This window comes from Salvelinus fontinalis, chromosome 11 (genome assembly GCF_029448725.1).
Source record: "Salvelinus fontinalis isolate EN_2023a chromosome 11, ASM2944872v1, whole genome shotgun sequence".
NCBI lineage: Eukaryota > Metazoa > Chordata > Actinopteri > Salmoniformes > Salmonidae > Salvelinus > Salvelinus fontinalis.
This window is the reverse complement of record NC_074675.1, coordinates 14,617,187-14,632,798: the sequence shown is the minus strand read 5'-3', so window position 1 is coordinate 14,632,798 and position 15,612 is coordinate 14,617,187. Positions and strand designations below refer to the sequence as shown.

The following is a 15,612-nucleotide window of genomic DNA, read 5'->3' as shown; positions in this document are numbered from 1 at the left end:
GTGAATGGGCAAGACACAATATTTACGTGCCTTTGAACGGGGTATGGTAGTAGATACCAGGCGCACCGGGTTGTGTTATGAACTGCAACTCTGCTGGGTTTTTCACTCTCAACAGTTTCCCGTGTGTATAAAGAATGGTCCACCACCCAAAGGACATCCAGCCGACTTGACACAACTGTGGGAAGAATTGGAGTCAACCTAGGCCAGAATTGTAGTCCATGCCCCGACGAATTGAGGCTGTTCTGAGGACAGGGGGTGCAACTCAATATTAGGAAGGTACTCTTAACGTTTGTAGACTGTGTACATACAGTACATCATTGCTGTGAACCCGTAATTAGGACTTTTATTTTGAAGACAATTTTGGACGCTGGAGTAATAGGCCTACTGGTGGCAAAGGTTTCACATCCTCTTTGTTCGTTGGCAGTAACGTTGGCTAGCTAGGTTTACTTTCTGCCGTCTCATGCGGCGCTCACTAGCAAAGGTAGCTAAGATACTGATTGGCACATGGGCCATAATGGGTATGTATTCGTGGTAACTTATTATATAAAACAATATTGTGTTTTTTGTTGTTAATCTGTCTAGGTTGTGTTTTCTAGCTAGGTGGCCAACTAGCCATGATCAGGCAGGGTTGTCCTCATTCGTCTACACTTTACTAACCGTTTTGCGAGGCAAAACGAAAACGAGCGTTTCCTATTGGATAAGTTCAGGCTGTCCCTGTCCGTTTTTTTTCTCCTTCGGTGTCTAATGAACACGACCCTGATCTCAAGGAAGTAGCTGGGTAGCTAGCTAGGCCTACTTTGCCGTTTTTAGCAAAACCCCATGATCTATCTAGCAGTGCCGCTACGGCGATCTGTTATATTATTGACTGACTAACGTACAGTTTTGTATTATGTTATTGTTTGTCCATTTGCGCACGTTCTGTGCAAGCTAGCCTTATAGCTAATACGTAAGTGCAAGTTAAGCTATTAACGTTAAGTTAGCTATCTGCTGCCAATGTTATATCAACCGTAACATTTCTTATCACTCAATGAATAACTATCTGTAGTTAAGATATGCAAAACTAGCTAATTTGGTTAGTTCTGCTATGTTAATGTTTTTACAAAATGGAATTGATTTAGCTAGCCATCTAACTTCACTGTACTTTTCACATTATAGATTCCCCCATTCCGCTCTCCTCTCTGCGCCTTTTGGTTCCACCTCTACGGCTGATGTCTGCATTTATGTGGCAGGTTGCACAACAGAGGGCCATTAAGCACTATGGAAAATTAGAGGAGTTTGTGACCGTGGTAACACAAACTGTCCCAGAACTTATGACTGACAGACAGAGGACCCTCCTTATTTTGGGTCTGAGAGCAAGAGTAAGAAATGCCACATTTTATGCCATACAGAATCACTTCAATGTGCTGGGACAGTCCCACCTACTTCCTGCATCCTGTCACATACTGTTTTTGAATGGGCTTTAAAAAATCATGAAAACATGGGCATTTAAGATATAATATTCTAGTTGTATTTGTGGATTAATTTACTTCTACCTGATGCCTTTTTATGAAGGTTTAACTGTTTTTGTAATCAAAAACCATAAGGCATCAGGTAGAATTTCACATATCTCAAATGACTGTGTTTTCATGAATTTGATGATATAATCTTGAAGCCCATTAAAAAACAGTATGCAACTTTATCCAGGAAGCAGGGGGACTTTCTTAGTGTATAGGTAAAATGTAGAAAATAGTTTTATGCGAAGTATCAGACTTGATCACTTTTCTTGCAGGTAAACCCTGTCAGCCTCCGGACCCTCCTTTATAGAATAAAGTCTTCTCAACATGCACAGGTTGGTGAATCGAAGTATGAATACAATGCCAAGATTGGAGATTTTGTTCTGCTGGACACTTATGAGATAATTAACACCCTCATAATTCAGGAACATTTAAAAACAAGAGATTTAAGATTGTTGGTATGGATGGTTGTGCGCCATTTGTCTGAAAGTCTAAAAATTATTATTTATTTATTTTTTACAGTCCAATGATGCAGGCATGGAATCACCTGAAGCTAACTTTTCCAAGCTCACCCAAAGCTTGATTATAGACCCGGTTGAGCGTGAACACTTCGTCCAAGTAAGTAGCTGTTAATGCCAAGCTTGTCTTGAACCTACAAGGCCTTCCCACACTACGTCAGATTCAGTCTTTTACGATTATTACATGTCACACTGTGCAACGTGACCAAATAAAAATCTTGACAACCTGGCTGTGTTGTACGGTTTAACTCAGTTCTGTCGTCATATTCTGCGATTGGCTTGCGAGGCTATGTCAGTCGACTTAGGCTACGTCAACTGGGCGTATCAAGCATTGGTGTCAAAAGAAAAACAACAAGCTGTTGCTATGTTGATTGACAGACAATGCTCCCCCTACGTCTGACTGAGCGGTCCTTGTAATAAAAAGCTAAACTCTTGAATTGAAGAGGCTCATCACATGGAAACGCTAATGCCGAATATAAGCCCCGTAGCATAATCATTGGCATTACTCAATAAAAGCATTGCAATTTTGACATTCAAGGTGTGATGGTTATTTATAACTACAGAGCCAATTACTTGCACCAAGCTTTCATTCTATAAAGTGTGATTTAAAAAAAAAAATAATAATAATTATGATTGGCGTCATTGCTGGTCGTTTTCTTATTGATACTGCCATAACTTTTTCAGAGCTTAGGAAAAGTAGAGGTATTTAAAGGAAAATTCCACCCAAAAACTATCTTTTGGTATTTGTTTTATTAGTCCATTGTAGGGCTGGGCGACTATATCAAAATAATTAGAAATTATGTTTTGTACGATATTCCAAGTAACTGTATCGCAAGAATCAAGTGTTTTTATTTTTTCATTTGAGTGTTTGTCCACTTGTTTTCATGTTTATTTATTTATTTATTTAACCTTTATTTAACCAGGTAGGCAAATTGAGAACACGTTCTCATTTACAATTGCGACCTGGCCGAGATAAAGCAAAGCAGTTCGACACATACAACAACACATAGTTACACATGGAGTAAAAACAAACATATAGTCAATAATACAGTGAAAAAAAAATAAAAAATAAGTCTACAGTATATACAATGTGAGCAAGTGAGGTGAGATAAGGGGGGTGAAGGCAAACAGATATGTATAAATAAATAAAAATATAAAAAGGCCATGGAGGCGAAGTGAGTACAACACAGCAAGTAAAATAAAAACTAAAAAAAACACTGGAATGGTTGGTTTGCATTGGAAGAAAGTGCAAAGTAGAGACAGAAATAATGGGGTGCAAAGGAGCAAAATAAATTAATAAATAAATACAGTAGGTAAAGAGGTAGTTGTTTGGGCTAAATTGTAGATGGGTTATGTACAGGTGCAGTAATCTATGAGCTGCTCTGACAGCTGGTGCTTAAAGCTAGTGAGGGAGAGGTGTTTCCAGTTTCAGAGATTTTTGTAGTTCGTTCCAGTCATTGGCAGCAGAGAACTGGAAGGAGAGGCGTCCAAAGGAAGAATTGGTTTTGGGGGTGACTAGAGAGATATACCTGCTGGAGCGCGTGCTACGGGTAGGTGCTGCTATGGTGACCAGCGAGCTGAGATAAGGGGGGACTTTACCTAGCAGGGTCTTGTAGATGACCTGGAACCAATGGGTTTGGCGACGAGTATGAAGCGAGGGCCAGCCAACGAGAGTGTACAGGTCGCAGTGGTGGGTAGTATATGGGGCTTTGGTGACAAAACGGATGGCACTGTGATAGACTGCATCCAATTTATTGAGTAGGGTTTTGGAGGCTATTTTGTAAATGACATCACCGAAGTCGAGGATTGGTAGGATGGTCAGTTTTACAAGGGTATGTTTGGCAGCATGAGCAGCATGTCTTTTTGGTCTGGTCTCCTTCGCTCCTTCTGTGATGTGTGCGCCTTCCCATTTTACACCAGAGATCTGTATGTAATGATGAGATGCATGTCTTCGCCCTAACAATTGGGGTTGTTGTCCCGAAAGCAAGCTTAGGTCCACTATAAGCCCATTTGAAACGCATTGCGCTTATTTTGGACAGATTTTAGCTTGCGTGAAACTGATCACTTCATCTCTTCCTCTTGTTTACACACACCAAGCCACTCTCCCTGTCACTCACAACAACAAAGATGAGAGATCACGTCTTCCTCCTTGACAAGCGGTTTCAACTTGCTATTTGCATTTGAAAGAGGAAACTAATAAATTAAAGAGAAATTGCAAAAAGGAGGAGCGTAAGTAGTAAAAGTTACAGGTCCATTGTGATATTCTGAGAGAGCATCTTGTGCATCTAAGTGCTGCATTCAACACTGTTGACCATGATGTCCTTCTGAACAGACTGGAGTGGTGGGTTATGTGTCCAGTACAGTAGGTCCCTCAGGTCCTCTGGTGCACTGGCCTTTTAACTATCCCAAAGCCTAGAACCAGGAGTCATGGAGAGGCAGCCTTTAGTTACTATGCCCCCAGCCTCTGGAATAGCCTGCCAGAGAACCTGAGGAGGGCCGAAACTGTGCATTTTTTTAAAAGATCTTAAAACACACCTTTTTAGCTTTGCTTTTACTTAGGGTGATTTTTAGTTTTTCAGTTTGTTATTCATCCTCGTGTTGTGTAGTAAATATAGCATTTTTTTTTTGTGAACATTATTGCATTCCATGGCTGAAATGTGCTGTATAATTAAAGCTTGATTCAACCTGTGTTAATTTTCTGTAGCCTAATGCCTGCTACGTTAAGTTAGTCATTATTAGTGAATGTGCATTATGCAAGGTTCTGATAATGTGTCCCTTTCCAACAATGTAGAGAAAAGAGAAATAATATAAATTAGAAATAATTACAATGAGTAACAATAACTCGGCTATATACACGGAGTACTGCCGGGAAGAGTGGGTTGTGCCCGACTACACAAGCGGCAATGAGTGTAAACACGAGTTCACGGTTCAGATGCTTTTACATTAGGTTTTTGTGTCTCTGGCATTGTAGTCCACAAACCGTTCAATCCAGATGGTGTTTGAAGACGGCGTCCACTTGTAGTCTCTTGCGGCGGTGTGGCTTCACTGGCAGAGTACGTAACACTCCTTCTAAGAGGTCTGTGGAAGGGGAGAGTAGGCATGCTGTGTCTTCCTAACTGCTCACTTGAGTTAGGTCCAGCCTGCACTCTTGTGCCAGTCAGTTGATTAGGGAATTCCTTGCAGGTGTGCTGATTAGTAATCCTGCACAGGTGTGTTGGGTGAGCAGCGCTGTGGCTGTCTTCGGCTGGCCTGGTGCTGAAGGTAGTGCAGCCTTGCACAGTGCTAAACTGAGTGCCATTGTCCATGGGGCTGAAGTGAGCGCACTTCTCTCCTGTGCTAAGGTGGGTGGCTCTGTCCATGTTGCTGCACTGAGGGTCCTTCAGCCAAACCTATGCCCATGCCTCTCATGGTGCCACACAGCCCTCCCTTTAACTCCAAGCCATGAAAGGAATTGGTGGAAGAGAAGAGAAAATGGAGCCGGGAGAGGGCATCAGCGTTCCCATGAGCAGACCCTGGTCTGTGTCAAACCACAAAGTTGTATGGTTGGAGCTCGAGGAACCAGTGAGTCACCCGGTCATTGGTGTCCTTGGCCATCCACTGCAAGGGTGCATGGTCTGTCTCCAGGGTGAACTGCCTTCCCATGAAATGGTAGGATCGGGAGCAGGCAGCCTATTTTATAGCCAGACATTATTTTCCAGATATTATTTTTCTACGGTAGCATACTTCCGTTCCCTGGGTAGAAGCTTTTGACTGATAAATAAAGCATAATGTTCTTAACCATCCCAGACCTGGGACTGGACGGCTCCCTGTCCAGTTTCAGAGGCGTCTGTTTGGACGACGAAAGGCTTGGAGTAGTCTGGTGACCTCAGGACTGGTCCTGAACAGAGCGAGGTTTGAAGATCCACAGAATAAACCGCCGGTAGTAACTGGCCAGTCCCATGAAGGCTCTCACCTGAGTCTTGGTGGTTGGATGAGGTCAGTTGCTTGGATACCAGGACGTTAGGGCTGGCTCTCTGACTTTTTGACTCCTCTATGGCATCCAACTCGCACACATTTTTGACCTCGGCGCAGACGGCTTTGCGATGAGCTTCAAGGACCCTATACGGCTTGACATGTACAGTCTTCCCAGGTAGCGTAAGGATATCCTGCTCTAGCACATCTGTCCGCCCTGGCAAAGAGGAAAATGTATCCGTGTACTGATCAACAAAGTGTCTTACCTCTTGGAGTTGTTGGGGAGTAAGGTCTTGGCCCATGTTTATGACATCTCTGGGTATTTCCCGAGGAAGCTCTGGAGACAAAGGCCAAAGTAACATCATCCTCCTCCCACTTCTTCAGAAGGTTGATGTGATATACTTGCTCTCGTTTACGGCGATCTGGCTGGTTTATCCCGTACGTCACTGGGCCTAGTTTCTCCATGACTGAGTAGGGCTGCTGCCACCGGGCGAGGAACTTGCTTTCTGTGGTGGGAAGAAGGCGCACTCGGTCACCAGGATTGAACTCTAGGAAGGCCCACCCTTGCGAACATATGTACCAACTCCTTGGCTATGGCCTTGGTAATGATGGTTCATAGGGTAATTGCCTCTGGGTGCCTGGTGGCATAGTCTACCACCACCAGGATATATCGGTATCCTTTCCCAGACTTTGGGAGAGGTCCAACTAGGTATATCCTTAGTCTATCAAATGGGGTCTCAATGATGGGTAGCGGGGTACGCCCTACTGGGGATGTCTGCTAACAGGTGGGAAACCTCTGACAGGACCGTGAGACAGACATGTAGATTCCCGGGCCAGTAAAACTTCTGTAGGATTTGTTCCCTTGTCTTTTCCTCACCCAGATGAGTGCCCAAGATGTGAGAGTTGGCCAGTTGGAGAACAACTGGAACATACACTTTGGGCACTAGGAGGATATAAGTTCTTCGCCTACTTCTTTAACCGATAGAGTAGCCCTTGATGAAGGGCAATGTAAGGAGTCACCAAAGGGCATGTGCAAGGTTTTGGTCTCTGGGTATCACCAAAACGGCCCTGCAACAGAACTGAGAAGTCATTGATATGTAGGGGAGGCTCACCTTCCACATCAGCGGTATCTCCGTTGTCCTCAGGCTGGTCTGGTTGTGCGGCATCACCCAGCAGCACCTTATACTGATCTCTGCTGGTGAGAATGTTTTTTAGCATGTTGACCCTTCAGAACAGGCAGCAAAGGCTTGGGTCTATGGGTGTGGTGAAGAGCAGAGGTAGTGCGAAATTAATTTTTGCTTACCCCAGCAGCCTCAAAGACTCAAATCCCGGACAGTTTCGACTCTGGAGCAGAGGGGTTGTCAATTCTGTCATCACCCCTGCAATGACCGTGCATGCCCCACAATCAGTGTTGAACCGGATGTGGGATGTCTTTGGTGTGTCCCCATGGATGCAGGTGAGGGGTAGGGTGTTGTGGTTTCGAAGACCCCTACAGGAATCTATTCTGGCCGTGTCAGCGTGACTGCTCTGTCAGAATAGGTTATGTGAGCCCACCTGCACTAGATACTAGCGAGCAGGTACCTCACTTCCCTCCTCCCTCAGGTCCCACAAGTGGCAATCACTGTTAGTCGAGTAGGCTACCCTTGGTCTCACATTTTCCGCACCAGACAACATTATGTCGCTCCTCTCTGGCTGGGAAGTAAGCGGCAGTTTTGGGAGGCTCATATTTCCTTGAGGAAAAAGGTTGTCAGGTTGTTTCTTCATAGGTGAAGGTATTCCTGTTAGTTTGACTTAAGTGCATCTTTTGAAATCCCCAACTTTTCCACCAGCTAAATCATGTCCTGGTAAGTCTGAGAGCATTGTTGGGTGGCTGCTTTGTGCAGACCATAGGGAAGGCCTCTCATGAACTGGTCCAGGCCTTATGGCTTCAGACAATTTTTTCCCAAGCCGCCTTCGGTGGTATAATTGGGCCCGGGGTACCTGGCCAGCTTGTTATTCCCAGGTTCTGAACCGTTGGGCGCATTGCAAAGGGGTTGAGCCTTAATCTGCTCAGGATCTCCTCCTTCAAACGGTCATAGTTAATGACCCCTACTGTCCCCAGATCCTGATAGCCTTGTTGGGCCTCTCCTGTGAGATACGGGCTACAAGAGCGGCCATGTCATCCGGTCCCATAACTCTCTCTCTCTGCCACTCTCAAACATCAAGAGAAAAGCCTCTGGGTCATCAGCGTCAGTTATCTTAGTGAGTGTTTCTCTTGCCTTACTGGCGGGTGAGCAAAGAGGGACTGAACCCCTAAGCTGTTCCAACAGGCCTCTGATCTTCCAGGGTACCTTTGAGGTGGGTAATCTGTTGTACGAGCCGGCCGTGCCTTCTACCATGGTATCAGAGATCTGTTGGCTGACTCCATGAAGATTTATGAGTTATCCCAGCATGTTTTCCAAGTTTCCAACTCCAGGATTAGACAGGGTTCCGCTCTTGCACAAAAAAAAAAGTTGAAAGAAAATGCAATAAGTTGTGTTTTTACTCAGATGTCTGCATTCTCCATCATATGTCGGGAAGAGTGGGGTGTGCCCGACTACACAAGCGGCAATGAGTAAACACACAACAAAAGAGTAAAAGTTTCAGATGCTTTAGCTTTTAGTGTCTCTTGCGTTCTAGTCCACAAGCAGTTCAGGCAAGAGGGTGGTTGAAGATGGCGGCCACCTGTAGTCTCTTGCGGTGGTGTGGCCTCACTGGCAGAGTCTGTAACTCCCCTTCCAGGGAGTCTGTGGAAGGAGAGAGAAACAGTGTACGTGGGAGAGTAGGCACAGTGTAGCTGTGCCTTCCTAACTGCTACAGGATAGATAATAGATAGTAAAAGCAGCATGCTGTGATGATTTAAGAGTTCAATGCAGATACTCTGTGTAGCTATTGATTAACTATTTAACAGTCTTATGGCTTGGGGGTGGAAGCTGTTCAGGGTCCTGTTGGTTACAGACTTGGTGCATCAGTACCGCTTGCCGTGCGGAAGCAGAGACAACAGTATGACTTGGGTGGTTGGTGTCTTTGACCATTTTTAGGGCCTTCCTCTGACACTGCCTGGTATAGAGGTCCTGGATGGCAGGGAGCTCTGCTCTCTGTAGCGCCCTGTAGGCTGTCTCATCATCGTCAGTGATCAGGCCTACCACCGTTATGTTATCGGCAAACTTAATGATGGTGTTGGAGTTGTGAGCGGCCACACAGTCGTGGGTGAACAGGGAGTACAGGTGGGGTCTAAGCACGCACCCCTGAGGGGCCCCCGTGTAGAGGGTCAGCATGGCGGATGTGTTGTTGCCTACCCTCACCAACAGGGGGGCGGCCCGTCAGGAGGTTCAGGATCCAGTTGCAGAGGGAGGTGTTTAATCCCAGGGTCCTTAGCTTAGTGGTGAGCTTGGAGGGCACATGTCAGCAATCGAGTTTTTAAGATATAGAACTTTCGAAATACACAAATACCAAAACGCAGCATCATATGATGATACAAAACGCAGCTGTATTTTGAAAGTTATACATCTTAACTCGATTGCTGGCATACAAAACATTTTGGGGCTACATCAACAATGGACTAATGAAACAAATACCAAAAGAGTGGACTTTTCCTTTAATCGGCAGACCCTGTCACATTGATGATGCCAAGACGTCCGACAATCGTTTACGACCTAAGAATTTACCCACAACGTGGACATTTTGTCTGGATGGCAAAATCGTGTCATAAGGCGGCTAAAATCATGCAGTCTGTGCGGGCCTTTACTTGAACATTTTCTCTGGCCTAACTCAAGTTAGTTATGATGTTTGTGGAGAATATAGTTGAGTTGAGATTCGGTAAGATTGTTAGTCAAAAAGATAGCATTTGAATAGTGAATAGGCCTACGCTACTATAAATCAAAACTAGTCATTCACTAACATGAATTTGTCTGTGCTGTGTTTTTTTCCCAGTAATTGGTATTTTGACCAATCAGATCTGATGTGAAAAAATCTGGTGTGATTGGTCAAAAGTGCCACAACATGCAGCCTTACATGCCACAACACTGATTTCTGTTCTTTGGGTACTGGATTGTGCTAGCCTGAGTGCCAAGACAGTAGAAACAGGCTTGGTACCCAGGCTAGGATCATGCAGGGTCTCTCAAACAATAATTCATTGATCTAATTATTTTCCCTTTTGCATTATCTCACTGACTCACCATCTTTTCAGGTGGTGTTTCCTGAAGAATTCAGACCTGATTTTGACCAAGTGCTTCAGGAACTGGTCTGTGACTTTCTCACTCGTCTGGAAGAGCTGCTTACACTACCAGACTTTAAGCAGGTGCAGAAATCACTTTCGTAAGATTGTCTTGAGACAACGGCATTCAAATGAATAACTGTAGTTGGCCTGGAATCTATTTTGGCATTTTGTGTCCCTCTTTTCCCTAGACTGCATTGTTGCTGAGTGCTGGCTCCTCTGGCCTGGATGAATGCCTGCAGTCTTTCTCTCACTCAGAAGATCTCCAGTTTCTGCTCCAGAATTACAAACAATGCAGAACATTGTACACAAACAGTAAGTTCATAGAAAATTTCAATTCTTTTATGCATCATTTTAGCACAACATGGTCAGATAAGGTTTATTGATATAATAACTGCATCTGAGGAGAATAATACGATTTATGTGCAGGAAGTTCCTCTCACCATGTTCCTTACCTTCCTTGTTCATTTGAAAGGGATTTAAAGTTGGAAGGATTAGTCAAATAAAGTGACGGATTAAAATGTAATTTATGGATTTGAGAAGTTTTGCCTCTGTGTTCAGAACAGTCACCTAGATAAAAAAGTGTGTTTTTAATGTATTTGTTTTTGTCTGTGCAGTTTCCTCCTCTGACATTCCTCAGGAATCAGATATTGAATCTGATGCCTTCCCTGACCAGTTAAACCGTACCAATCTGGACACTGGTGTGGGGATGAGGACTGGGATACAAAGCAGAGACTGCCAAAGGATGGAGTTGGCATCACATTTAGTGGAAATGGGGAGCACAAGAGATATTATAGGCTGCGATGAAACCTGTGATGAAGGGAATGAAGATGACATTGATGTAGAGGACGACCCAAAACAGAAAAGGTATGAGAATAAATGTATTTTTGTTATTTCAAACAGTATAGTTGGTAAATAATACTTTGCATTTGGACAGTCTATCAAACAAACTTACCACTTGACCCAGTAATAGTCAACCATTTGCATTTCTGTTTTGTGCTGTTCACAGGGCTGGTTCTGGTCTTTCTCCTACCAGTGTCATGCAAGGTGGTGATACAGGTGAGACCTCACTAACTTTTAGTTGAGTACATTTACCCTTTGGAAAGCCTCAGTTGACCATTGTGGGGCAATGGTAGGGGAAACTTCCTCATGAGTTCAATATTTGTATTCATTTTTCCACAGACACTGTTGCAGGGGTATCGTTTCAGGTGTTGACTCCTCTTTCTTCAGCTTCAAATGAGTGTGCCCCATCTACTTCCAGTTCATCACACATGAACATTTTCCACCAGTGTCCCCAGTGTGGGAAGTGCTTTAATTATCAGTCTCAACTTGTCCAACACCAGCAAATTCACTGTGGGGACAATCCATACAAGTGCTCCAACTGCGGGAATAGATTCAAATTCTTTACAAGTCTGTCAAATCATAAGAGGATGCAATGTGTGGGCACTGCCTTTAGCTGTCCCAAGTGCTGGAGAGAGTTTGGTTCTCTGCGGGAGAAATTGAGACACCAGTGTCCACACAACGAAGTCATGTACATCTGTCCACAGAGCGGGAAGAGTTTTAAGACGCCACAGCAACAACCATTCCAGTGCCGTCATTGCGCAATGGCCTTTTCCGAAATGGATCAACTGCATGCTCACGAAAAAATTCACGGAATCCCCCAAACTCTTGACTGTCACACATGTGGAATTACCTTCAGCAACTTGCCCAGCCTCGTGCACCACGTGGAAGCCCACAAGAGGTCGGATCTGAGGCCATCGTCGCACCTTCCAAAGAAGAAGAAAGGATTGCAGCTTCCGAAAACTCACCATTGTCACCAATGTGGAAAGTCCTTTGTAACAAACCGACGCCTTAAGGATCACGTTCGTACTCATTTGAATTATCGTCCCTTCCCCTGCTCCTACTGTGGAAAATGTTTCACTCAGAAAGGTAATCTCAATGTGCACATAAGGATCCACACAGGGGAGAGACCCTACATGTGCTCTGTGTGTGGGAAGACCTTTCAGTCAGCAGGGAATCTGCAGGTACACCAGCGCTTTCACACTGGGGAGAAACCCTACCAATGCAAAGAGTGTGACAAACGTTTTACTAAGTCGAGCCATTTAGTCGTCCACATGCGTGGGCATACTGGAGAGCGTCCTTTCACTTGTAATGAATGTGGAAGGAGTTTTATTCGGAAAACTTGCTTAAAGAAACATTTGCTAGTTCATTCAGGACAGAAGCCTTATTCACGGCCTCGTTGCCCGAATAATTCCAAGCGCAGTTCACAACCAAGCTATCATATGAAGGAAAATCCTACTAATGCGACTGCCATGACTGGACATGCAACTGCCATGGCTGGACATGCGGCCGCCATGGCTGGACATGTGGCCGCCGTGGCTGGACATGTGGCCGTACCAGCAATCTATCATGACAGCCTTAACATAAAAATGTTGGCACATGTTGGCATGTCCCGAGGCTATGCCATGGAGAGACTAGGAGGTGGTCCTTCAAATTGTTGAACGCTGCCCTGCGCACGGATAAATGTCCCAATACTCCCCCCCCGGCCCTACCTCTCACTTTTGAGTAATTGGTTGGGAGTGCAATTCGCTAGGGAAGCAGCAAGTTATGGGGAAAAATCAATACTAGTCCAGAGAGATTAATGGGTGTTCTAATTATTGTTAACATGGAAACAACTGCATTTTTCATTGTAGGTTTCAAACAAACCCTCTGCAATGGCTTCATGCACGGAATTTAATTGGAACAACTAACAATTTATCATTAACACAGAAACAGGAATTGTCTGGTGTAGGTTTTCCAAAAACGTGCGGCAATGGCGTCATTCACAGATGGGGGAGGGGCTTTGGAAGGTGACTCTAGTCTTTCTCTATACATCATGTCTCAGAACCTCATCAAGTAGCTGATTTGGTTGCCAAGGTTACCGGACCAGTTAAGAAGCTACTTTATAGTTTCATGTGATGTTCTGTTTTTCTCATTACAAATATTATTCCTTTACAGATGTATTATAAACATGTAGAGCTGTTTGCATGTAGACATGATTATGTAATAGGAGCGGTAGTCATGGATAGAGGTTGAACTGGTGAAATGCATGTGCAATTGTAATATAAGTATTTACTCTTAACAGTAATAATGATAATGTGTTATTTGATAAGTGTATTTCTAGACTTTCAAGGAATCTAGAAAAGTGTATTTCCTGGTGTTATATTTGGAGGGTTGTGATATTCTTTGTTATACCTATTATTAAAGGTTTTAATACTTAAGCTTCTATTTATTTATTTTTTTAGGGGCACTCAGCACTGTGCTCTCTCTGTGTTACATGTGACCAACTTGCACAATCACATGCTATCGCAACACCATTAGGTTGTATATTCTGTTTTCTGGGTTATTGGCTGCTCACAACTAGGGTTCCAAAGGGTCAGAAACTTTCCGGAAATTTTCCATGGGAAGTTAAGCCCGGAATTTGGGGAATTTTGCTGAAAGTCATCAAAAAAGTTGGCTCATAAAATTTAACCTTTTTTGTGGGAAACACATACGGCAATTCTAGGTCTTGTGGCATATTTTGGTTAAACTATCCCCAATTCAATGGAATTGCAACCCTCTGCATGCACAGTGCATTCTTCCATCACATGTACAGCTGATTCTCAAGGTCTTGCACACTAATGAGATGCTATTGAACCCACACTACTACACTGTCTGAGCCAAGGACTACATGCTTTCTGGTAAGTTTTCATTACAATACTGGGTGGGGTGAATATATTTTATGACATAAAATATTTTTTGTTAACTAGTAAACAGTAGCCTACAGCAAAGTGTGTTTAAATCATTTCTAACTTGTTAACAATTTATGCTAGTTAGTTTTTGCTACCATGTGGGTGTTAGCTTATTTGAGCCTGCTAACTGAGGAGTGTTAATTCACCTGTTTCCATACATATTTCATTTTAAAACATGTATCTTACAAAGAAGTTGTTTAATCTAACTGCTTAACTATATCTGTACATGGAATTGTATTTGTTTTTTTTAAACTCTTTTTTTCTAATCTTTACAGGAAAATGTCACTGTCTAATGTGTGGAGACATTTCACTGCAGCTAATGTAGAAGGAAAAGCTGTGTACATTTGCAAATACTGTGCCAAATCATATGTGAAGAATGCAACAAAGATGCAGAATAATCTGGCCAAGTGCATAAAGTTCCCTCAGCACTCACAACAAGCAACCTCTGACAAAAGTCCCTCTACTTCTATTTGATGTGAAAATGATGAATCAGACACCTTATCGATAGCAACAGCTCATGGTCCTCCTGGAATCCAAAGTCTTTTTGACTCAATGGAGGAACGTAGTCAAAGAAATGCTGATGAATGTCTTGCTCGAGCTGTGTATGCAACTGGTTCACCTCTGCTCACAGGCAATGTGTATTGGAAGAGATTTCTGAATATTCTTCGCCCAGCAAACACCTGTCCAACCAGACATACTTGATCTACTCATTTGCTGGATGCAGAGTTCAACAGAGTTCAAGTAAAGGTCAAGCAAATCATAAAGAAAGCAGACTGTATTGCAATCATCTCTGATGGGTGATCGAATGTTTGTGGGCAAGGAATAATTAACTACATAATCTCCACCCCTCGGTATTCTACAAGAGCACAGACACTAGGAACAACACACACCGGACTCTACATTGCAGATGAGCTGAAGGCAGTCATCAATGACCTTGGACCACAGAAGGTATTTGCACTGGTGACAGACAATGCTGCGAACATGAAGGTTGTTTGGTCTAAAGTGGAGGAATCCTACCCTCGCATCACACCCATTGGCTGTGCTGCTCATGCATTGAATCTGCTCCTCGAGGACATCATGGCACTGAAAACAACGGATACACTACGAGAGCCAAGGAACTGGTTAGGTATGTGAAGGGTCATCAAGTTATAACAGCAATCTACCTCACCAAGCAAAGTGAGAAGAATAAGAGCACCACATTGAAGCTGCCCAGCAACACCCGTTGGGGTGGTGTTGTCATCATGTTTGACAATCTTCCTGGAGGGGAAGGAGTCTCCAAGAAATGGTCATATCACAGTCTGCAGATACTGACAGCCCCATCAACAGGATCCTCCTGGATTATGTATTTTGGGAGAGAGTGGTAAGCAGCCTGAAACTCCTGAAAACTATAGCAGTAGCCATGGCACGGATTAAGGGAGACAATACCATCCTGTCTGATGTTCAGACTCTGCTTGCAGATGTACGAGAAGAAATCCGTACTGCCCTGCCCACTTCACTGTTGCTCCAAGCAGAGGAAACTACAGGTCTGAAATGCATCAAAAGCGTGAAGACTTCTGCCTGAAGCCCATACACGCCGGAACTTACATGTTGGACCCGAAGTATGCTGGCAAGAGCATCCTGTCTGGTGCAGAGATCAACAAGGCCTA

General features: G+C 43.9%; 1 protein-coding gene across 1 annotated transcript; it reads left to right on the top strand.

The window, feature by feature from the left end:
- Positions 1-371: 371 nt before the first annotated feature.
- Positions 372-13,456, top strand: LOC129865118 (zinc finger protein ZFMSA12A-like). The gene is made up of 9 exons (XM_055937615.1): positions 372-518; positions 1,156-1,358; positions 1,769-1,828; positions 2,016-2,111; positions 10,170-10,280; positions 10,388-10,511; positions 10,814-11,063; positions 11,206-11,255; positions 11,379-13,456. The coding sequence occupies exons 1-9, from the start codon at positions 461-463 to the stop codon at positions 12,695-12,697; spliced, it is 2,271 nt and encodes a 756-aa protein (XP_055793590.1). The 5' UTR covers positions 372-460; the 3' UTR covers positions 12,698-13,456.
- The last annotated feature ends 2,156 nt before the right edge of the window (positions 13,457-15,612 follow it).